This window comes from Xyrauchen texanus, chromosome 7, assembly GCF_025860055.1.
Source record: "Xyrauchen texanus isolate HMW12.3.18 chromosome 7, RBS_HiC_50CHRs, whole genome shotgun sequence".
Classification (NCBI taxonomy): domain Eukaryota; kingdom Metazoa; phylum Chordata; class Actinopteri; order Cypriniformes; family Catostomidae; genus Xyrauchen; species Xyrauchen texanus.
This window is the reverse complement of record NC_068282.1, coordinates 23,362,311-23,387,079: the sequence shown is the minus strand read 5'-3', so window position 1 is coordinate 23,387,079 and position 24,769 is coordinate 23,362,311. Positions and strand designations below refer to the sequence as shown.

General features: G+C 36.7%; 1 protein-coding gene across 1 annotated transcript in view; it reads right to left on the bottom strand.

The window, feature by feature from the left end:
* LOC127646710 (VWFA and cache domain-containing protein 1-like) overlaps nucleotides 1-24,769 on the bottom strand; it is a 124,359-nt gene that overhangs the window by 3,080 nt on the left and 96,510 nt on the right. Inside the window, exons 9-26 of the mRNA XM_052130531.1 lie at nucleotides 24,326-24,559; nucleotides 23,532-23,681; nucleotides 21,431-21,554; nucleotides 21,152-21,269; nucleotides 20,753-20,921; nucleotides 19,908-20,050; nucleotides 19,437-19,618; nucleotides 19,036-19,146; nucleotides 18,097-18,219; nucleotides 13,961-14,060; nucleotides 13,601-13,717; nucleotides 13,043-13,203; nucleotides 11,913-11,999; nucleotides 11,070-11,186; nucleotides 9,298-9,449; nucleotides 8,826-8,987; nucleotides 6,137-6,214; nucleotides 2,132-2,233 (exon numbers count right to left, since the gene is read on the bottom strand). Of these exons, the coding sequence (XP_051986491.1) occupies nucleotides 2,132-2,233; nucleotides 6,137-6,214; nucleotides 8,826-8,987; nucleotides 9,298-9,449; nucleotides 11,070-11,186; nucleotides 11,913-11,999; nucleotides 13,043-13,203; nucleotides 13,601-13,717; nucleotides 13,961-14,060; nucleotides 18,097-18,219; nucleotides 19,036-19,146; nucleotides 19,437-19,618; nucleotides 19,908-20,050; nucleotides 20,753-20,921; nucleotides 21,152-21,269; nucleotides 21,431-21,554; nucleotides 23,532-23,681; nucleotides 24,326-24,559 (2,430 nt within the window). The remainder of the gene's footprint in view (nucleotides 1-2,131; nucleotides 2,234-6,136; nucleotides 6,215-8,825; nucleotides 8,988-9,297; nucleotides 9,450-11,069; nucleotides 11,187-11,912; nucleotides 12,000-13,042; nucleotides 13,204-13,600; nucleotides 13,718-13,960; nucleotides 14,061-18,096; nucleotides 18,220-19,035; nucleotides 19,147-19,436; nucleotides 19,619-19,907; nucleotides 20,051-20,752; nucleotides 20,922-21,151; nucleotides 21,270-21,430; nucleotides 21,555-23,531; nucleotides 23,682-24,325; nucleotides 24,560-24,769) is intronic.

Sequence of the window (24,769 nt, the reverse complement as noted above, 5' to 3'; positions counted from 1 at the left end):
GGAGATTTTCATTTGGATTTTGAGTTCCTGTAAAAGGTAAGTTCATATATTTAAAATCTGTGTTTTTGATACTAGATCATGGATATTAGGTCATTGTTTCTGGTTAGTCTGAGGCTATGAAGTATTGATCTGGCAATCATGTCCTTCTTGTGTTATGTCTGTTTTATAGTTCTAACGTTGGGGCACAGTGTCTGTTTAAAAAAATAAGGGATGTAGTCTTACCCGTATAATGTGTTTTGGGCACAGCATTTAGTAATGTGTATTAATAGCTTGCCCAGTCTCAAAGCCCATGGCACGTGCCTGATCTAGGGGGCCACTTAGAGGACAGGGCAGGACAGAATTTGTTTTCTAAAATAGTTTTTGCATGCCCTCGTAATAGTTTGCATTCCCTTGCAATAATTTACCATGGCCTTACTACATTAACCATATTTTAACCATAATATTCATAGTGACAATACAGATAAACGAAAACTATGGTAATAAAAATAATAATTTTGTGGTTATTATGGTTTTACTATACAAATACCATAGTTTAACTATGGTCTTACTATAGTAATATTTTAGCCTGTAGTAAGAGTTTTTGGCAGGAATCATTTTTCAAGTTATACTGTAGTAACCATGACAGTTGTAGGCTAACCATGTTTTGTTTCTGTTTTTTGGTAAAAAAGCATGGTTTTACTATAGTAATATTAGTAACTAATAACCATGTTTTTTGGGGTATAGATTACTATAGATTAACCATGGTAATTCTTGTGATTACTATTGTATTACTAAACCAAAATAACCATAAAATTATTACCTTTACAACCATAGTTTTCATTTTCCAGTATTAATACTATGGTTTTACTATGAATATCAAGTTTAAAAAATGGTGACTATAATAAAACAATGGTTTATTGAGGGAACACAAAATATTGCGAGGGAGTGCAAAACTTATTGCAAGGGAACACAAACTATTGCAAGGGCACGCAAAAATTAACCTAAGATCTGTATGTATCGGACTCAAATTTGTGTAGCTGTTTGTATCCTGAACAGCAAACAACAGTAACAACAACACATGAAATACAATTTTACAAACACCATCCATGAGTGGTTTGAAATTCGATTTTTGGAAAGCGTTTCAGTCTGAATGGTCAGATCGGATTTCAAGTAGTTTCTTTTCAACATTCAGGATGTGAAGGAGTTATGCAGCACAATAGAAAGTGCACAATTTTATCTGGAGCTGTCTCCGAATACACTCATTTTATACGCTCACTTCTAATAGAGCAAACGGTGTAACATTCTTTATGTAGTGAATAGTGGATGAGTGAAACGGTCAAACGACAACAAAAGCAAAGAACATTCTGTCCTAAAGAAACAAACAAGTATTTATATGCAGTGTGAAAATGCATCTGGAGTAAACACATCTCTGTGTGGAAAAAAGGCTTTAAACCTCAATCTAAAGCTGGTACTCATTTTTCAACGTTGCTCCTGGCGAAAACCCTGTGTGTTGGTGGAGCTGCAATGAGTCAGAATGCCCAGTAAAAGGCTTCAACGCTGTGTTCCCGCATACATGCACTCAAAAGCCAAATCAATATTTCCTTAAAACGACCCCTTAAGCTGAATGACTGAGCAGCCAGTGGGAGGTGACATTTAACCCAGCCAAATAAAAATACAGAAAATAAACTTTTCAGAGACTTCTGTGCTTGGTCTTTGCCACCTCTAACTGTTCTCGCTATCACTCAATCTACCCACTTTCTCTGTTTGTCTTCCTCCGGTTCTCTCGTTGCACCTCTCCTTGTGGAATAGGGCTGCCCTTTCTCCTCTAACTGGTTACACAATGAATTCTAGAAAGCCTTGTCCCTGAGGGGAGGCAGATTTAGCCTGCACTGTAGACTCTGTGTAACCCAAGCCTTGAGCTGCCAATGAAATAAAGACTAAACACAAGCATAAACTAAGATCCTGGGGTAGGTTTGCTTTCACTCAATAATATAACTCCTTTTTGTGAGGCATATCATATTTTTAGGTGAGAAATTTTATGGTCAATTCAATTTGTCGATGACCCCTGTTTCAAAGGGATCTTTTCAAATCTAGAATATTTTTTTCCTTTACAACTGATTCAAAGGAAGAGTGCAGAAACACAAAGGCTTACCATGGTCACTCTCAGTTCCCGACCGGCCCCAGTATCTCCGCCTGCGTTCTGGACTGTGTGTGTGCCTTTCAATAACAGCAGCAATGAATCGTGTGTTACTAACTACAGAAACAGAAAAACAGATGTAATTTTACAATAACACATTTGGATCGCTTGTTGAAAACAGCCATGCGCAAGAGTACAGGATCTACAATAGGCAATAACACCCTTATAAATCTATAAAGACACCATCTTCATCTATAAAGAAAGAAATCTCAGTTAATCATGAGGAAACACTCAAAAGCTACTTTCACACCACACCTGAATGTAACTGAAATCTGATTTTCTGCTCACATTAAATATGTTTTTGCTTGTTTCAGACACTGGTCTGGTCTGAAAACCCAATGCTCCAACCTGACCTGTATGCTTATAACATGTTGTAACTGTTACATATTACATATTAAAATGATAAACATGCCAGGGTTTGTTATATGCATGCAGGTCACGTTTAAAATGTTATGTGAACAAAAAAAAAAAAGAAATCAGATTTGTATAGAAAATCAGATCTGGCCAAATTCAGCTGCGGTGTGAGCGTAGCCAAGGATAGTCCAACAACTTTTTTTATTTATTTTTTTCAAAATTGCTTTGACCTTACGATTAAACACCTTATTGGTTGTCTGATGAACACTCTATAATTAGAGCACTGGTGGTAGAGTACCCAACCAAATGTTGGATATTAGGCTGGGTTTGATTCAGGTCAGTTATTCATGCCTACCATAATGTATCATACTGTTTATTATGTATATATTAGTGGTGTAGTCCTACAAAAAATAGTTGATTACTATTGCCCAGTCCCTGTTCATTGGGGGTGGGGGAACTACTGTTACTGTAGACTGCGCAATCAGTACATAATGACAGAACTGCAACTCTGTACATAATGTAAGTGGGTCATTCCTATAATTCGGTGACATTCTGGCTTTGAAAATTTTGACAAACAAAACATACTTTTACAAGTACATTCATGTTTTATCATTACATTATCATTTACCATTTTAAAGATTGTATTAGTCATACACTGGTCAAGTTAAATGACTAAATAATTCGATATCCATCCAGTTAAATGGATAGCATCATGGTGGGCATTCAGTGGATAAATTAGCTACTACATGATCTGTGATTGATTTCTAGGAAACATTTTTGTAAACTAATATTTACGATTTTATTGTAATAAATAAATATATATTTTTATTGAAATTTTAAATAATATTAATTTCCCATATATCTTCACATAATAGGGTGGAACATGTTATGCTTGATCATATATAAACACCACGAAATAAAGGAAAACAATTTTTTGTTATAAACTTCAAATAAAAATTTTGCAGAATGGCTGATGTCCATCTTGTAATGGGGACCACACACATGTAATGGGGACATTCCTACACAAAATTTTAGGAATGACCCATATTTACAGGCTTTCCTGCACAGTGTCTCGACACTCTACTAAACTTAAAATGAAAACAGTTAAATACAATGACCAGGAAGAAGAGAGAAAGGGGTAGAAAAGGCTTAACATGAAAATAGTGTATTTCTCATTGGATTAGTGTAGTGTGTAAATATTATTATTATATCATGTTAAGTGTTTTAACTAAACCTGTACTACTGTACTTTTATTTTGAATTAATGCCGTAATGCAGTTTTTCTTACCTCTTTCTCTCTTCCAGAACGAGCTCTGACATATGCGATCAAATGTAATGGCATGTCATGAATAGGTGCGTTTACTGGTGTTTTAAAATCCCAATGGTGGGAAACAAATTAACATGCACTCGAATGCTATATGATTTTGACAAAATGATCTTGAAAACATCCACTGACTGTCACTGATCTTTCCCCCGGCCATTTGTCAAATTTAGCATCCGTGTAAATCAACAGCCAATATCTCACACAACTCACGTGAAAGGTGTGTGCTTCTGGTCCATTTCTCTCGATTTGTAAAACATTCTCAGCAGTTTAGGTGTGTGACACTAAAATACGGAACAAACTGCATCGCGTATGGATTTCATACGGAACGCAATTTGTTCCCTTAATTATGGGATGATTCCTTATTTTACAGGACGTTTGGCATATTATGTTAATTCATTTTACTGACACTGCTTCAGCGTGAGTGTGACTCTCTCTCTCTCTCTCTCCACTCACGGTCATAAATTCCCTCAGTTGATGACGGTGGTGTCGATTGTCAGGGGTGGGGAATGGTAGAATTAAATGATAATGCACCAATTACAACAAAGAATCTCCAGTTTCACAAAACAGTATTCAATACAGTTAAAGGGAAACTAACACGACAGTGGATTATGGACTTCTGAAGCAGCAAATAAAGTGGGTATACTGAGGGTATACACAAATATTGATCCTTTTATGGCTGTTTCACATATGATAGGCGTGCAATGCATGTGCAGTATGTATTTTTTCAGTGCCCACGTTAATAGGTTAGAGCATTCAGACCGCACGCGGATACAGCATGGCAATGCGTTGCAGGAGTGGTACAGAAGCAGCAGTGTAGTATTCGTTTCCGAACCGAGTCTATTTTTGCTGTGCTGTATGTGCTGAATTAAAGTGATAGAATTGTTCATGATCAAAATGAACATGGATTGACATGAAAATGTAGCAACTTCACCATAAATGCATAGAATTAAAGTCTTCTGTGTTTCCCAGTCACCATATGACTTTCAGCAATGGTTAAAGCAAAATAAAAAAAAAACACACTTATTACCAGGAGTTGCAAAAATAACAAATGCGATCAGAAGTAAATCTAAAGATTTCTTTCATGGGAAATACACTGCACAGCATGTTATATGGTGTTGGGGAGGGGGACACTTGCATCTCAGCAGAAAGCGGCAATCACGTGGCCGGCTGGTGGTCGGAGAACTATCACACATTGTTGTATGTATTTGTGGTATACAGAAGCCACGGTTCAGTTGCATACTGCAAACGCATCTAATGTGAAAGCACAATCAAGCGCATGCGGCTTCCGCTCTGCCTACACACTGCATTTGCACTACATTCTTATTATATGTGCAACGGGTCTTACAAGTCGTTATACACAAACAGCCCTGGGAAAAAAGTAAGCATACGCCGTATACGTGCGTATGGCCCCGACTACACCACTGGTATATAAGTTGGGTTTGTAATTAATGAAAACACTAATAGTGCTCACACACACACAGACACACTGATTTTTGGATTGCATTCCAATCACATTTACAGGTCACATTTGAGCTTAAGCTAAATTACTATTCGGGGTTCAATACAAATTAAGCGCTATCAACAGCGTTTGTGGAATAATGTTGATTGCCACAGTAGTTTCTGTACACACATTTTGTTTGTTTTTACGAACTCATGTTTATAAGTCAAAAATAATTGATAAAATGTAACATTCTTTTAATGCCTATGCAAACCTCTACTATGAGGTATAGTGTTAGCATTTTTCCTTATTTCCAAATCTTAACAGTGATTATCCATTTTTCTATCCAAATTAACTGATACTTAAACAAGTGACACCTTTTTAGATTTCTTACAGTTAAGCATAAACCAATAACTACTTTGTGATGCAAATCAAACATAAATGTACAACAAAATAAGAAAGCAGATTGGGAACACATTCATATTGTCACTAAAGATGAGACCAATTATGACATCAGACTAACCCACATCGCTGTTTCAGACAATTACCAGGCAAGAATAACACAGTATCTTTTTTAACATGAATGCCTTTTTTGTACTCTGGGAGAATAAAACAGCACACCGTACACAAAGATTCAAGGATTATCAGCCATTTGGAGTCTGACACATTAAACCACAAAAAAACAGCATTAATGGTAGGAAGTACAATACTGCAGATTTGATAACTTGCATATACTGCACAGTAAAGACCCTCAATATGTAATTACTAATGCAAAAATGGGCATTAAAGGTTTTATATGTGTAGCAGTGCCAGGCAGGCAGCCAGGCAGACAAGTAATATCTTACTTATTCCTCTGTCTTCATGACTGTCTTCATCTCTGTCATCTCGTTCATTGTCTAAGTTAGACATCCGCACGGACATCTCTGTCGAGTGAAAGAGAGACAGACAAGCAGGCAAAGATGAAGCGATCCTTAACATATCTGATGTAATATACAGTGGGGTTCAAAAGTACACATGTGAAAATACTTCTATTTTGCATTTTTCTAATTCAATACAGATTTATTTTTCTTAATAATATTAGCATAATGATTTGAGTGAAAACATGAAAGGAAAACTTAAGATGGATTTCAGCAGATCTTAGTATTTGGTATGTCCCTTGTTGCTTTAATGACAACATGGACTTGTGCTTGCATGGACTTCAGAAGTTTGTGCAAAACCTCATGATACATGTTATGCAAGCATGATTTGAGAGCGTTTCGCAGAGCATCATCTGTGCTTCATTGAAAGAATGGAAATCTGACCTTTCGTACAAAGGAGTTAACATGGTCAATGTGATAAGCCTTTCGGTTTAACATTTTTAAAAATATGTTCTTCCAGGTTTGAATTAGATTTTGAATCATTTGTATCTTACCATCCTGATTTGCCATCTCCAGACATCAAAATGCTGAAGAGAGCCCAATTTAAGGGAATTTAACATTCCAGCCTATTCATTTCCAAACATATTTGATGCAAGATAAATTTCTTACACTTTATTCATTTGCAAATCATATATTCAGTCTAAAGGTGCATTCTCAAAGTTTAAATAACAGATTTAAACGGATTTTACATTGCATCAGACCATCAAGGTATAGCTATGCTTCCTAGAACAGTCCTACTCCTGCACATATACAGGCTGAATTTGACTGGACATTAGTGATCAACTGCAAGGGAAGAAGTTCATTAAATTACTTTTATATCCCTCTCTGGTCCTTTTAGCGGTCAGCTATACTTCAGAATCTCATTTGCTCTAGAGAGTAGCACACTTTAATTAGGAACGTTTGTGTGGTTTGGCATTAACTCAAAATTAATTCAAAACTGGTCTTAAAGTGATAGTTCACCCAAAAATGAAAATTGCCTTATCATTTACTCACCCTGATGCCATCCCAGATGTGTATAACTTTCTTTCTTCTTCTGAACACAAACTAAGATTTTTAGAAGAATATCTCAGCTCTGTAGTTCCTCACAATGCCACCAAAATGCACATACTGGCAGATTAAAAGTAATCCATAAGACTCCGGTGGATAAATCTATATCTTCTGAAGTAACATAATAAGTGTTTGTGAAAAACAGATCACCAACACAGACCCTGCCCAGTAGGTGGCGATACGCACAAGGAATTTGAAATGCGCAAAACAAAAAAAGAATGTGAAAGTGGAGACTGATAGTAAAAAAGGACTTAAATATTGAACTGTTTCTCATTCACACCTATTATATCACTTCTGAAGCTATGGATTTAACCACTGGAATCATATGGATACTTTTATGCTGCCTTTATGTGCATTTTCGAGCTTCAAAGTTCTGGCCACCATTCACTTGCATTGTGAGGACCTACAGAGCTGAAATATTCTTCTAAAAATCTTTGTTTGTTTTCAGCAGAGGAAAGAAAGTCATACACATCTGCGACAGCATGAGGGTGAGTAAATAACTTCTGAATTTTCTTTTTTGGGTGAACTGTCCCTTTAATGTGAATGTTTAGTCGGTGCATGTAATTAAAAAAAAAGTTTGTCTTTGTAACCTTTCATTAAAATTTTATGGATGCAATCAAGTCCCATTCTATTTTTTACCACTGAATATCATGTTTTACTCAAAAATAAGTAACTGAAGTAAAATGGGTTACAAATGCCTTTTCATGTAGACCAGGGGTCAGCAAAAGTTTTGACAGGAAGTGTCATTTTTAATTGCTGAACCCCACTATGTGTGTTGTGTTTTTGCTCTTTTTCCTAAATTATGAAGTTTGAAAGTCACTATCATTATGGTTTAAGGATTTACAGTTTAACATCTCAAACATTGTTTTCTTATTTACATCATGTGATGCAAAAAGGAAAAAATTAACAATTAAAACAAAAAAACATAGGGTGTCATTCACTCTATGCGACCAACTCAAAGTGGACGCATTTACTTGCATGACTCGCCGAAAGCAAAGAGCTGCTATATCGACTGCTCGTGAAGTGCAAATGGCTTGCCACCCTGCACTCATCTTAAGTTCACTAGCACAGTTTCGTCACACTATAATAGTGTTTAGCTTCCTATTCATCTCATAAATAAATAAACGCGCTGCATGATTTTGATGAAGGATTACAAAAAGCAGTAGACTGGCATACCACATGCAGGTGCAAGGGACTTCATATAAATAAAATACATACACGTCTCTCTCGCAATTAATTGCATTGCAAGTGATTAATCCTGCAGACCCCTGATGTAGACTTTAACTAATCTTTCACATCGATTTTTTTCTCTCTGTGCTAAGCCAAGTATAACAGCCTGAATAGGTCTTATAGCCCTTTTACTGAAATAACGAGTCAAACATTATTTCCCAACAGTTCCAGGTAATTTTCCACTATGAAGTATACCTTGAAATCCATAACTACAACAGTATTGATTGGGTTTAAAAAATTAAACAACAACAGACAAATAAAATGAAAAAATAACTTGATAAACAGATGTTATGTTTTCAGAGTCCAGTGTCCAAACTCAGATCGGGCTATGATGACTCACCCTGTGCGGCCAGAGGGGACATGTGTTGATGGCTGCGACGGTGGATCTGGTGTCTGTACGCATACACAGCCAACACTAGCACCATGATGCATCCCATAATGCCACCTGCCACAGGCCCCACAGGCGCACTTTTGATCATATTCAGAGAAGCCACCTCCTCATCTGCACAGAGAGCGAGAAATTACAAAAAAGGAAAATAACAATTAGATAATATGTGAAAAATAAGCGGAAATGCACACAGAAACGAATCCTCTAGGTAAAATGCGTGACTCATGAAGCCAGCCTCAAATCTAAACTTCTGTTCATATCTTTGAGTTTCAACTACCACTGATCTTTAAAAAAAAAATCTATCTGACACATGGAAATAGCATAGAACTATTTAACTATGCATTCTTTTAGAAACATAAACATATACATGTATAGTAATAAAGTGCAGCACATGTGATGTGTGACCAGAGGTTTTAAGGCTTACCTAAAAGACCCAGTCCATCCACATAAGGACTCTTGGCACCTACTATACCACCAAAACATTCTTTTTGCAGGGCACAGTATGGCTTATCCAGGTGGGTCTTTCCATCACTGTCCACCATACACCACTCGCAATCCAGAACACCAAAACAATCACTAAAAACACAAAATAAATGTTTATAATGCATAAATGAAATTACTTTGGTTAAAAATTCCATTTGGATAACATTTTCATTTCATTTGAATACATTTGCAGTTAAGAAGGTGAATAAGCGACATATCAAAGTACATTAGAGGTCACATAATGTTTCGACTACTTCCGAATGTGGTTTGAGTGATCTCAAACTAGTACCAACACCTGTATGTTGCATTGATCATTTGTGGAACACCTGAGTTGGATGTTAATACCAGGGGTAAAGGTACCCTTAACCTGATGCGGCCCAGTGTCCACATGTGTGGACATTGTATTTTGGCTTCACTATATACAACGCATCATTTTAATTCATTTAAATTGAATTATCTCAGTTCAGAAAACTCTGGGCTGTCAGTAAATGTTTAAATTTGTGATGCACCAAGTCATGTGACCAAACAATATGGCGCCGATCACAGTGGAGCTGTCTTTGGGAGAAACATCAATAAAACTATATCTGATAAGAAACCTAATTAAGTTTGTACATTGAAGCCTATTTGAGTCAAAAGAATCTCTAGTTTCATCCAATATGCCATTTTTAAATTTTTTTGCGATATATTGCGGAATGCCATGATGCTAAACACAATGTACTGCACACTAATGTGTACTTAAGTACATTTTTTCCTTTTAATTCCTATATTTACTGTGCCATATCACATTGCGAATCAATGGATTCATCCAAAAGCTCAAAGACTTTGCTTTCAGAGGCTTTATATGGAGTTAGGATGAAAATAAGGTGCATTACAGACTGTTCTGAGACTGGAGATTAAGTCATTCACTAAATAGGGAGCAAGGGAGCAACATATGGCTACATATGGATTCTAGGAGTGCATTCACTCCTAAAATCCATCCAAAAGTTCAGTTTTAGGCTGCAGATGACGTTTGGATCACTCAACATGTTTGGCAGATATGGGACAATGGTCATCACAGATTCAGAATTAATAATGTATTATTTTATTTTAACATGGTTGGCAGTTATGTTGGATAATTGTGGCCAATACTTGAATCAGAATTTGTTATGGTAATTTCTGGTATAATGTCTGAAATGCCTCAAACATGAATAACCAACACTCCTGGAAACATAATAAACCATTTGGAAAAAAAAAAAAGAAAGAAAATCTGACAATCTATAGCTTGGTATTATTTAAAATTTCACAACTTAGTCCCTCCATCACAAAAGATCTAGTCAGCATCAATTTGAGTGAAAGATTGAAATGAACAATATATTAAAAAATATTTTACATACCAACTTTTCAATGTTTTACATTTTTAAAAATCCCTAAAAATTATACTTCTTTTTAGGTTTATATCGAATTTTAAATACCAGATTTTCAATGGGGCCCCAGAATATTTGGACCCCACTGCATATGATTTAAATATATATATATATATATAGCTTTTCTGTATGGACCCCTAATAACAACTCTTATTATGCTGTGGTTCGTGGGAAACACGAGTTGTTATGGTTGTCAAAGGTTGTAAATAAGTGATAAGCTGTGTTAATTTAAAGGGGCAGAATCAGTCCAAGTGTTGCTGTTAAGGTCCTGTTAAAGGGCAGGCTGATTACACCTGATATGCAGCCATACCTGCTGGTGAAGCGCTGACTACATCTGGTGTTGATACACTGAGGAAGAGTGTCCTGTAGACTGGGCTCAATAACAGTCAAAGACAAAGGCTCCTGGTGCACATCACAGCTCGGGTTTCTGTACACACAAAGACATGTATAGTCAGCCCAGAAGGGAAACAGCATCAGTAAGGCCCAAATTACAACCTCAGACTCAGATTAAAGTCAAAGGTATAGTGTTAGTATTGTGCAAAAGTTTTAGGCACCCAAGATGTTTCACCAAAAAAATATTTTAAGATGGTTATTTATATCTACAGCTTTAGTGAGTATATAGGAAATATACATTTTAGACTCCCAAACATTACTTTTGCAAATAGAATAGAAGAACAGACACTTCACCTTTATTTATAATATTTATTTCTTCCTGAAATAAGCAGATGGCAGAGTGACAAAGATAAATGCCTAGAGATCTCTTAGCTGGGAATAACATGACAAACCTGAAAGCATCCAAATGTCTTTCAAGGAACAATTCTGAGCGTAACAGCTAATTGAGGACACAGGTGGCTAGACATCTATTCATTGTGACAAACAAGAAATTGATGAAGTGACAGGCAGAGGTGTGTGTGCATTGACTAAGTGCGAATCTTTCCAGTGCATTCTGATGAGAGTCTGGACATTTGTTCCTCTACTCTGAGTGTGTGACTCATTACAAATGGTCTCTTTTGATTAAACATCAATGCAGTCTATTCTCCAAGCAGAAAAGAGCAACCTTGGCTTTTTAAAATACTGTGCTTTAAAATGGGTTTAATGACAACTCTTGCTGGTCCTTTTATAAAACAAACTGAGATGTCCTGCTGTGGTTTACCTGTTCTCAGCATTGGTGAGGTTGCCAGTGCACTCATTCACCTCTAGAGGGCACTCACAGGGGCATTCACATTCATTCTGCTCCATTCTGAGAAAGATGGGAATACATTGAGAAATGAAGAGTCAGTTTGGGAGTCTATTAACCAGGCAACTACCAACATAAATGTGTAAAATATATTTTCTTCACTTGCTTTTACTTCTACGAGAATAAGGGATTTAAAGTATTGACAGGCATATATTTATTAGAGCAGGGGGCATCAAGATTTTTTTTTCTTTTGTCAACTATACCCCCATGACCAACATTTTTACTTGACATACCTCCTGAAATTGCAAGTAATGTTCTAACCATTGAAAAAGAATACAGAACAATATATTTAATTATTAATGTAGTATAGAAGATCAAAATAAGTGTTATATTCAGTGTTTGAAATTAATCCCTGCCAACCCGCCAAATGCCGGGGGGGAAAAAATCAGCATTGGCAAGTATCTGTTACTCTTACTACCCACTTTGTCGGGTGATATTTTCAGAGTTTTTCCTGCATTGAAAAGTATGTGAATGTCAGCCTATTCAGAACCGCTGCTAAAGCAAATTTAATGGTTTTCATCTCGTGTTCAGTGCTTTATAAGTGATATATGTGTCTCTCATAACTGACACATGCATCTGTGTGGGGCAAATGAAATGTAATTTCCCTCCTGTTCTATCCTACTCTTGTTCTAACTGGCCACGTTTGCCTTCATATATTCTTAAGGTGATTTAAATCATTAGGCTTAACAAATATCATTCTTGTTCAAAAAAGTTTTCCAAACAAATGCATGCAGTTGCCGTCGTGTTACAGTCTTCAGTTACCTTTATCACACTGATCAAGGTGGGAGATTTTGGCTAGTGACCTTGGAAACCTTCTAGCCACAGTGGCCGATGAGCCAATAAGTTAAATTCAAACCCTGGTTATATTATAGTTCTTTTACACATTTAATTTCATTTGACTATCAGTCCCTTGTGAACCCCTGGTAGGGATACCTGTAGATACATCCTATAAAAATAGCTTGCATCTAAATACATAATTAGACCACCTAATCCTAAACAAATCAAAAACATGTTATTTGTAGAGTTCCGCAAAAGTTCAACCGTACCTGTGGCAGTTAAGACAGAGGCGATCCACAGTGCTGCAAGCACAAAATGCCAGCGAATCACAGGTCTCATTCACAATACCAGCAAATGCATTGGTTCCTGGGATACGGGTGAGCCGGTACTTTGAGCAGTGACTGCCATGCACTAGGTTTGTAAGATCACCCTTAAAAAAATAACAAGACCACCAAAAGCCATCAAGAAACAAATGTGGTTTAGTTAGTGCTTCAGGCTATGCACACAGTTCCATCCTAACACGGTCCCTAACCCTTACTTATTTTATATTTTTTACAATAAAAATGGTTATTTATCATTATAAAGCATTATTTTGTATAACTGGTGTTTTAAGTTATGGAAAGCAATTCCTGACAGCTAAAACTGCAATTATAATGCCATCCATTAGGGGGCAGTATCATACCATTATTGCATAAAGATGACCAAACTCACTTAGCACAAATAAGGCTTTCCAATCAGCAATGATTTTATTGATTATATTATTAGAATCTACAAAATCTGAATCTACTGTAGCCTGATAAGAAATCATTAATTGTCCACTGACTCACCACAATGCTGGTGTTAAACTTGTAGAAGCGTTGCACAGTGCGATCACTGAAACTGTTACAGAGGTTCTTCTTCACAAAGTTGGGGTGGTTGAGAATGTCATTGGCCACTAGGGGCTCCTAAAGTCAAGCAAAACATAAGAAAAATAAGTTGATGTCAAACTCAATATGCTTCTTCCATAGTATTGTTATAAACTATCTTAAATGTATAACACTAAAGAACAAAAACACTGTTCCTTTTTCCTAAGGGCAAAAAAAAAAAACTTGCACATATAACAGAAAACAAAAGAATGCCATGGTATGCCAATTTTCTAGTTCTAGTAAACGAGACAAAGTTTGAGATAATGATCCAGGATGCCTTACCTTATGGGTGATATGCTGCTGTTCTGCTGGAGCGTGGCCCTTGGGATCAATCAGGGTTGGATGGGCCACTAAATAGCCTCTGTCCTCCATGATAAAACACCTACACAATGACAGAGACAAGACTGTGTCAACCGAGCAATCTGCAACAGACTTATTCTTTATGAAGATACAGAAACAGTGTGTTTTACTTCCTGAATGTTCACAGGGTACCATCTGAAGTTCAGAATTGTTCACACTATTGTGATGGCAGTGGCATTCCACCTCACTAATCCTGTTTAATGACCATAGCATTCAAATCTCAAAGAACACTTTGGAAGCCTTCACAGCACCAGAGGACTGTGATAAATAGAGATAAAGAGACCGAGAGAGCGTGAAGAGGGACAAAGAGAGAGAAGAACGGCTAAAACAGAGATAAGAAGAGAGAAAAATAGGGAGGGAAAAGAGGAATGAGAGAAAAGGGTGAAAGAGACAAAGAAAAGAAGTGAGATGGGGGTACTGGCACCTAACATAACAGGATGTGTCTGGAATGCAGCTCTAATCAGCTTATCTCCATTTAGTGTCTTTCATTTCTCAAACTCTCTCTCCTTTTCACTCTGCTTCTGCCATGGCCTTTAAATATTGCATCAGTAGAGTTGTTAAATGTTGTTAATATTGCTCATACATGGGGTTAGGGATTTTTCAAAATCTTTAACAAACAGTATAAAAATTTGGTGCATACAAGTCCCACACAGTTTATGTTACGGACATGAATGATACATCAAATATGTGATTTATTGAAGTATAGTTCTAGTATATTTCTAAGTGATCTGTCTTACGATCTTCATTTGGCAGATGAAAAATAAAAACTGGGAAGAAATCCCATGGACTTATATTGTAGGTGGGACCTAAGTCATATTTAGGAATCAGAATCAGTAAGCAACTACCTAGCAATTAGGGATGTCATAAATATCTATAGATAGATTATTGGTTGGAAGGTTATTTTAGTGATATATTTTTGAGGCATCAATTTATTACAATTTGCAGAAATGTTCATTATAATCCTAATTTGCATGCTTTCCAATTCACCCGGTTTATCAATCTGGCGTAATAGCATTGGGAGACCACAAGAGGGTGATATAACATTTACTGATGCCAGTTGCGATCAAGTATCTCTCTCTCTCTCACTCACTCACTCACTCACTCACTCACTCACTCACACACACGAGCTGATGTGGTACAGCAGATGGCAGTCCAAATGTATGCAGGTTTTAGTACAAAACGAAAGAACAAAGTGACATTGATGAGTGTGCAGGTTAGTGTATGAAACTGGTGTAACCGAAAACTGAACGATTAGAAATGGTGATGTTTATTATGCAATTTTTCTGTATGTATCCTTGAATAGGTCAATCATTCAAGCTGTCAAACCACAAAACTACATACTTGTAACTGAAAATACATTGTGTAGGCTATATGAAAGATACATATACACAACATATCATCCAGCGATGGCTAGCGTAAATAATCTTTGTCCTTTCATAATGATTTGGGTTGAATTTAATGGAAAACTATGTGAGATGTGCTCCATGGCACCGAACATTAGAACTATTTTAAGGCCCCCTGACCGATTTGTGTTTTTGGTGGGGATAATATCCAGTATAAACATTTTAGATGGATATTTTAAAGAGCTAATTCACAACTTTTTATTTTCAAATGCAAATTTTATTTGAATCAATCCTACTAACAAAATATATTATACATGAATGAGCTTTCTTGTTGGCAATGTCACAGTAAACATTTCTGAAATGAGAAGAGTGCTGGGTTGTTCAGTCTATCCTGAGACATTTCTGATCTCAGGTAGTATAGAATATGCTAACTGATATTTACGCCAAAATTAATTTAAGGTCCAAAATTAACTTAAAATTAGGGCTGTTCTGGGTTTTCAGATTCAAAGTATATTTTGGTTACAATTTTCGTTTAACTTAATAATAATATAAATTCTTTCTCAGATCATACTGTTAATTATGAAGGGACCTTCTAACCTTCTAGGTATTACCTCTAGGAGAATATTACTTTTACAAATTGTATTTTGTCAGTTTTTCATCATATTGGTGGCATTTTAGCTTTTGAAAAATTGTCAAATTCATTATGTTCCATCAATAAATATCTTGAAACTGCATTTATTATTTTGCATATATATTTGTTACATGTTTATTGTTTACATGCATGCATTTTTCCATTTACAATTATTTACATGGATACTCAGAACATATGCTAAATCAGTACTGTCTATTTAAACTGACAACGCCATCTGAGCGCAATGACAGGTGATTTATTCCTCACATATTCTTTTGGTGGCTTAATGTGAGGAAAATTGTATATGTTCTCGTGGAGCTCTGGAAATAAATTATGCTTAGGCAAATTATGCATACAGTAGATCATAATACTGTGTTTATACATTAGATCATAATACTGTGTTTATACAGTAGATGCGTGAGTAGCAGCAGATGTTGATAGTTTGATTCGCTAAAAAGGAAGGAGACAAGGCAGATTATAGGAGAAATCCCAATTTTTACAGGTGGAAAACTTGCAATGTTTTATTCCAACCAATAGCATGTTATTAATATATAACAAATGATAATATAATGGAATATCAATGAATGAATCAATGGGCCCCCCTCCAGTTAGGGCCCCTGTTACTTAGGTCCATCATTACCTGCGACTCCCCTTTTGCTCACACTTTCCAAAGTTGTATTGAGAAATATGTTTGTAGACTATTATGCAATGAGCAGCCCAATATACAGTATAAATGAAAATGTATATCTTGATATATTGATAATCATTGGGCAAAATTTTATGATTATCGTTGCATGAAAAAAGCATTGATCCCAAGCCTACTAGCAACCACACAAACACCCTAGCATCGTAGCAGCGGCCTTTGCATGGTCAAGCACCATTCATATTTTCAAAGGGATATGTAAAAACTAGTATCTTCAGTATGATTACCACTTTTAACATGCCCTTCTCAAAATCTTTATCTCTCCTTTCTCAATGTCCGCTTCTCCCTCACTGTTTTCTTGATCTCCACCTCAGATCTTTCTCACTATATCTCTTTCTATTCTAAAATAGATGGCTTAGAGGCACGCAGAGAAGACTAAGTGAATGCCTCTTTTCCAACAGAAGCAAATCTGATTAGTTTCATTTGAAAGAGCTTTAAAGAGCCTCTGTGGGGCATCGACAGCTTTAGGCACTACCTTGGACATCACAGCCGGTGCTGGGATCTTGGCAAACACTTGAAGGCTTGAGGAAAATTGGGGGGTTGGGTTTGGGTATGAAGGGTGGTATTATGGTTGTGCATTTATTTATTTAGTTTTTGTATCCATTGTATTTTCAATTTGTCATTCTAATTAATTTAGTTTGTGTTAGTTTCCTCTCTTTGACTGCTAGTTTCAGTATTTTTGTATTTAATTTCTTTGTTTTTTAGGGTAGCTAAAGTTAATGCATTTAAATATGTTTAACAGTGTTACATTTTTCATTTTTAGTGATACCATTTGCTGCTTTTCCACAAGCAGTGGGGCCAGTGTGAGCCAGGGCTATCAACAGATTTGTACTGTGCCCCCACTTCCTCCCTGAACCTGAACACTGCAAAAAAATATTTTCTTAATTAATATTTTTGTCTTGTTTTCTAGTAAAAATACCTAAACATTGTTAAACAAGATATTTACTTGGCAAGCAAAATGACATAAGACAGTTTGTCTTGTTTTCAAAGAAACCTAACTAAATAAGTGAGGTTTATGCTTGTCTACACAACTTGACAAGTTCAGTGATAATATACTTAATCGCATCCTAGTTTCAGCAGATGCCGTTGATCTGACCAATGGAGGCATGATGAAGCCCAGGAAGTGACAGTGGGAACGCAACTGGCCCAGGCACGCACTATCATGCCCTCATTTGTCCCGATAGTGGAAACGCAGCTATTAATAACCATTTTTGTACGTTTAACGAAGCCTGTTTGAAAAGGTTTAAAATTTCTACTTTTAATTTATCTATTTTTGGAGTCTTGAAAATGTATTTGAGTTGAAGTCTTTCCAATTATGTTTTATTTCACTTTAAAATTTTCTTTGGATTTAGCAATCATTAATGATAACATAGAGCCTTACCGAATTTTGTTGCCCTTGTCTTGGTTGCAGATGGGTAAAAGATCCAACAAAACTTTGTAAAAGTAGCGCAGCGTGAAGTCAATGCCCATAACTGCTACTGTATAACCTGAAGCCATCTGAGAGCTGGAAAAGAAGGCAGATTTATTCGTTTTGATGAACATTATGAAGCATGAGGAGATGTAGAATACGATAGTCAGAACATTGGATCTTTAGATATACAATTCCTATCGCACTCTCAGCATTCACATTTCCTACTCACTTCTCTCTTAAGAGAATACTGACTGGGAAACGTGGACGGAAAACATGTTTTATCTGCACCAGACATTCTGGAACACAGCCAGCTTCAAAGAGTTACATCACATCTTTAAACCCATGACTACACACTCACTACAAAGCACAAACCCTATTGACTGATAAGGCAGATGTTCTTCATCTATAACAAGTACGCTAAACTTTCTTTAGCTAAACTTCACCCATAAAAAGTTTAAGGCAAACAAATAAAGAAATAAATAGTGAAGAAATAATCAAACTTATTCAAAGTAAATTTAAATGTTTTGTTTTTTTATTTTAGTTTGTTTGATGTAGCCATTTATAAAAAAAACAGCTTATGCATATACTTACTCACTGAGCAGTAATTAATGGTGCAGCAAGCATTTTTTTTGTTTTTCAGAGTCTTTGAGGTGGAATAACTTAATTATAGGTTATAAATACAGCTGTAAATAGGGTAGTTCTACAATGTCATCTGTAACAAAAAATGTTTTCCTTTGTATGATGCCCCTTCCATGTCAATAGGTGTCCGTATAAAGTCAGAGATCACTGTTGCATCAGCCAGAGAAACATAAAACATTAGTTCACCTTTACCTGAACCGTCATTTTTAAATGCTATACACAAAGCACATAGGGTCTTTCAAAGTCAAATTTGACACTTAAAATACTAACCTAGAGGCATGTATGGTGTGACTAATTGTGACAACATAGCCCGCCCCACCAACATCCAGGTAGGGTCCAGTAAAAGTGATGAGACCAGGATTGGCGACAGCATGAACGTACCTAAAAAGGCAAAAAGTCAGTGGTTATTACAGTACATTTCAAACAGCAATTTACCAACTGATCCAAGCTTGGGATTTTTCTTATAATTTTTTAATTTTGCCCTGTTAAAATACAAAAACCTTATAGTAATGTCTTAAAAATGACATTCTAGGTGCTCACAGATGCATACTATCACAAAGTACCTTCTTGGGAATCTAACAGTTTTCTAAGCTTAGTCAACAGACTGTGGGATTGTTCACCAGCATCCCAATAAGAGTTTGGAGACCTCTGTCCTGATGGCCAAATCTTACCATTGCCTCCTAGTGGGGTCGAAAGCTTTGTCCATGAGTGAACCGGGGTAAATCCGCAGCACCCCATTGGGCGTTGCTATGTAACGCCGCACAATGTAGCAATTCAGGCTGCTCATCTCCATAAGACTCATCCATTCATCTGTCACGTGACTGGTGGCCATCACCTCGTTCCTCACAGAAGACTGGAAGACCAAAAGGAGCGGTGTTGTTAAACAATTCAAATTTGTGAAAGCATTCAACGTGTCTATAAATTGAGAAATATAAAAGCTGGTAATCTATTCTGAAGGATACAGAATTATAGAGAGGAACATTTACAACGGGCTGAGGTGATTTGGACTGAAAAACAAACTATGTGACCACTGACTGTGAAAGACCGTGGAGGCATTTATTGTTGTGTTGATTCAACTGAAGGCCCTGCTTGGCTGGGAGGAATGTGTCGTCATTGAGATGGGCAATGTGTGTGTACAGTACCTTCAGGCCTGGGTTGGCTATGAGGCGGGTGTTGTCACTCAGGTAAGCAGTGTAGTGCTCCACCATTCGCTTGGTCTCTGGCTGACTCAAGTGCTCATATGGAGAGGAGAAACTACCAGCAGATAACATCACAGTGGGACTCTCTGAGGACAAAAACAAAGAGCAATCAGTTCTGCCCCTAACACTTATGAATAATTCCCTGGTCCCTTACAAAAAAGTAATGTGGTGGAACGATAGAACAGTGATGGTATTAGATACTAATGTTGAAGTACATTATAGCACATATAGATATGTACAATATAGCACAGCCATAATAAAAATACATACACAATACATAATAAAAAATATTAAGGATCAAAGTTATATTAAGAAATTTCTGCTATAAGATAAAAAAAATATGCAACATTTATTGCGAGGTAACGTGAACTTTTGAGAGGCAATGCAAAATGATTGCGAGGGAATGCAAACTATTTTGAGGGATTGCAAAACTTATTGCAAGGGCATGCAAAACTATTTCAGGAAATAATTCCTCTCCTGTCCTCTATGGGGCTCCATACAACGCAGTGATATGGTGAACAGCTATTTTGCATCATAGCTGTTAATACTGTATGTTAAAGCAATAATCCACGAGAAGCCATGCGTTATAGTGAAATCACCGTTAAGCACAGAATTGAGTGGCTTACTGCTTTTATACAGTATAACGGCCGCATGGAGCTTCAAACAATATCCAAAAAGCAATGAGAATACTAATTGCTGAGAGAAATACCAATAAGAATAAACTTGATTTAATTATAGATAAAAATATTCAAACGAAATGATTAGATTGATGTTTTGTCCTAGCTTACCAACTGTAGCGAGCTGTTTAAAGTGAAGGCAGGAGCTGGGCTGTCCCAGTAGATCCAGCCGGTGGTACAGAAGCTTGCTGCTGGGGGCCGTGTTCAGATTTTTTAGCTGTTTCACTGGGATCTCTGGTTGAACATACACTATGCAGAGGATGAAGGAGGTGTCCTGGACCTGCAAATCCAATCAATGTAAGTAAGATAATGAGACTATAAATTAAAAATCTTCATAGAATTCCCAGATCAGCTAAAAAATAAAGACAAGAATAAATAAAATATATAATAAATAAATATTTTAAATAAATAAAATAGACACATTTTACAGAGTAGTATAAACACTGATTCTGCACATTCCCTTCGTCTGCTTTAAACCAATGTTTGTGTCACTATGGAGAAATATCGTACCAGTTTCCAGGCATAGCTGACATTGTAGGCATCTTGCCTGGGATCACGCAGGCGGTTCATGTGCCAGGACAGAGAGGAGTTGACAGGCACAGCAATGACCTGACTCCCCAGAGGTAGACTAACAAGAAACACACAGCATGAGCTTAGCAACCATTTTAGCAACACACCACAGCCACACGCAGCAACTACAAAACACCCATGTCTCTATGAATAGCTATTTGAAAAGTTTACTTTTACCACAAATCATCTAAATATAGAACAATTTCCATAAATCCTCACCTGAGGATGTTTTGACGCACAGCTGCAAACCCTGGGATGTTCTCATAGTGAATGATGTCTGTGTGGAGCGGAGCTTCAGTCATCAGGTAGGGACGGGTGAGTGATGGATGCATGAGGGTGTATCCTGAAAGAAGTTAAATAATGAGTGACATTAACATACAGAAGCCACAGTTATTCAAAACATATAAAATGTTATAATAAAATGTTTTATTTATCACCACATGACTGGGTCAATATAATTGTTTTGGGCAAAATTCGTGTGAAAACACCATATATAGAGAGAGAGAGAGAGAGAGAGAGAGAGAGAGAGAGAGAATAAAAGAATCTGAACAGCTGGAGACAGCAGGTGGCACTTCATTATCTCAGCTATTAGGACATACTCTCCATCTTCTCAGGAACAGATCGTCACCCTAATTTTATTTCATATGTTATAAAACACACTATTTTAGCCCTGAAAAGCCGGTTACTGGTGGACTTATCGAATTGTTTTAATACCTATTAATAACAGGTTAACTGTACTATGTAAATTATGAGAGACTTCAGCATGTTGGGGAAAGTCATGGAATTACTTGGAAGTATGGATATTATTTGTTAAGGTTGTAACGATTTACTCATCTCACGATTCGGTTGGGTTCATGATACTGAACTCATGGTTCAGTTCACAATTCTTTAAACAAAGCCTGAATCAAGAAAATTTTTTATTGAAAGTATTGTTTATTGAAAGTATTTTTATTGTTATTATAACTTTAAAGACAAATGTAAAACACACAGTTCCTTTCCTTTAAAATATAACTAAAATAAATTCTTAAAAGCGCTAAATGATCCATCAGAGATGTACTGGACTAAAAATCAGCCCAGAACAGGGCAATGGTGACACCAAATGGAAATTTTAGCTAATAATTCTAATTCCAATTCTACATGCTAAATAAACCTTTAGTCATTGTTGTGTTTGCATGTGTCTTTATGCACAATTATTATGTTTATTTGTTTGGAGACGCTTTTGGAGGAATGGCCATCTGTCCAGGGTGTTTCCCTGCCTTTGGCCCAAGACAGCTGGGGTAGGCTCCAGCACTACCCTACATAGGACAAAGTGCTTTAGAAGATGGATGGGCGGCATTTTTTGTATTTGTTTTTTGTCGAGTTATAAGCCTTTTTGGATACGCCACTGAAAAAGGAAATCTTTAAAAACACCTTCAGATCTTAAAGGGTTGAATATTAATAATAATTTACTGATGAAATCAAATCAGACATGACATTTTACATTAGGATTATATTCCCCCATAGCATTATTATACCTAATATTTATCATTATATATAGTAGATTAATACGGCACCATCATTAAACCTTAATTTTTCTCTTGCACAGTCAGAACAGATCACACTTGCATACTTCTCCCTGTATTGCATTATCTTACATGATTTCATTTGATTTTAGAGCTCCTTGCACGCAATTATATAATTTCCATTTGTATATCTCGCATTACACAGGCATAGGACATCATGTGTATTGGATTGATTAGACACCCAAAAAATGAACATTTTCCAATGTCCACAATGCACATCATCACATATTTGAACCATGATGTCAAATGTTACACCCCTTTTATTTATTGTATTACAAAGATCGTGTTACAGCAGGACGAGGAAACAGTTAATAAAGGCACTTCAAAATAAGTCCAAGAATGCTTTAATTACAAATTAAATAAAAAACATTTGCTCCTTTTTAAAGGAAAACTCTACCCAAAGTCCCAACTTGCTATTAACTTCAAATCCACTGTCTTATAAGGTTTCATAAATCAAGAGTTCTGCTTTTCCTACTTCAAGAAACTGGCATGATGTCAGCCATGTTGGCTCTGAGCCATCCAACACGGTATAGCTGATTCTCCCTAATGGAATGCAAAAGGGTAATGGCTTTCAGTACAGCATTTTTCAATTATTGAAGATCAGACCACACAACTTAGGATGAATTTAGAAAGTAAAGCTGAAGTGAGTGGAACAGATTTGCAGCAATTCCACTGTTACACGATCAGACATTTTGGCTCTTATCATAGAATCACCTGGATCTCAGATCAGAAAAAAAACTGCACATGCTCCTCCATACCTTTATTGTCTATGAGGAAGGTATATGAGGCCAGGGAGTCCTGGTAGTATGTGACATCCTCCAGTATGTATGCCAGATTCACATCCACTCCAACTACACCCAGCAACAGGTTTCCGAAGTAGCATGGGCGACTGACGGTCATAATGAAACCTTCAAGAGAAAATAGAGGAAGTTTCTTTAAAGGTGTCCCCATAGTAAAATTTTTTTTTTTTTTAACTTCTGTATATTTTTAGGAAAATATAAGTTTTCATTGTGAATTTTCTTATAATAAAATAAAATAAAGCAAAATAGAAGCATTTGCACTAGTGGTCACACTCTTTTAAATCCCACTCTATATATCTGAATGCTCTGAAATTAAACTGCATAACTCTGCAGTTCTAGGATTATTAGTTCAATTTACTCAGTGGTGACATTCAGTGTGTCATGACTCTATTGCCCTTTAAACTTGATTTAATTCTGTTTATTTGTGTGCGACTGATACTACTCAAACAACCCTCAGCATATAAAGGCTATCAAAGGTTAATCTTGATGTCTTCAGCATATACAGACAGAATCATTGATTAACCTCATCAAACTACTTAGCCGAATGTAGCCCTCTCTAGCAGTCTCATAAGAACAGACTTTGCACTTGTTTTTTGGCTTGCTTATAGTTTAAGTTTACACTATATAGTGCCATGGAAACTGTCTGGTGAAGCGCCACTTCTGCTGAGGTCTGTAGACTGCCCACAGTGTGCCAGACTGAATGTTTATGTGCAAGACGTGAGCTTTAAGGCAACAGCAGGATCTCAATTTACCATCTCCCATCTGGTCTGCGTAAGGCAAGCTAAAGGTGGCCACGTCGATCATTCGGTTGGGCAGGTTGATGTAAAAGCGGCCCACCGTGGTCTCCAGGTTACTGAGCTGGTTCAGGACCATCATACTGCCCTTCACGACGGGGAGTGGGGAACGATCCGGAATGCCATATTTCACAGAGTTCTGCTCAGCCAGGTCTCGCAAGAAGGCCAACTCCTTGAGTCCCGTTACTCCATCTGAGGATGATGTTAAAAAAGATGGGGGAACAGAAAGAGGAGAGACTGTAAATAAGAACCTAACACAAGCTGTGACAAAACCAAAGAAAGAATAATTAAAAGAAAGTTTATCTCTCAAAACAAATGAGCTCTGTTACACAACCTAGTGAGCTGCCAAACTAGACTGAATTTAAAGGCATCATAGGTGTCCTCCTGGCACAGAGGCTTTTC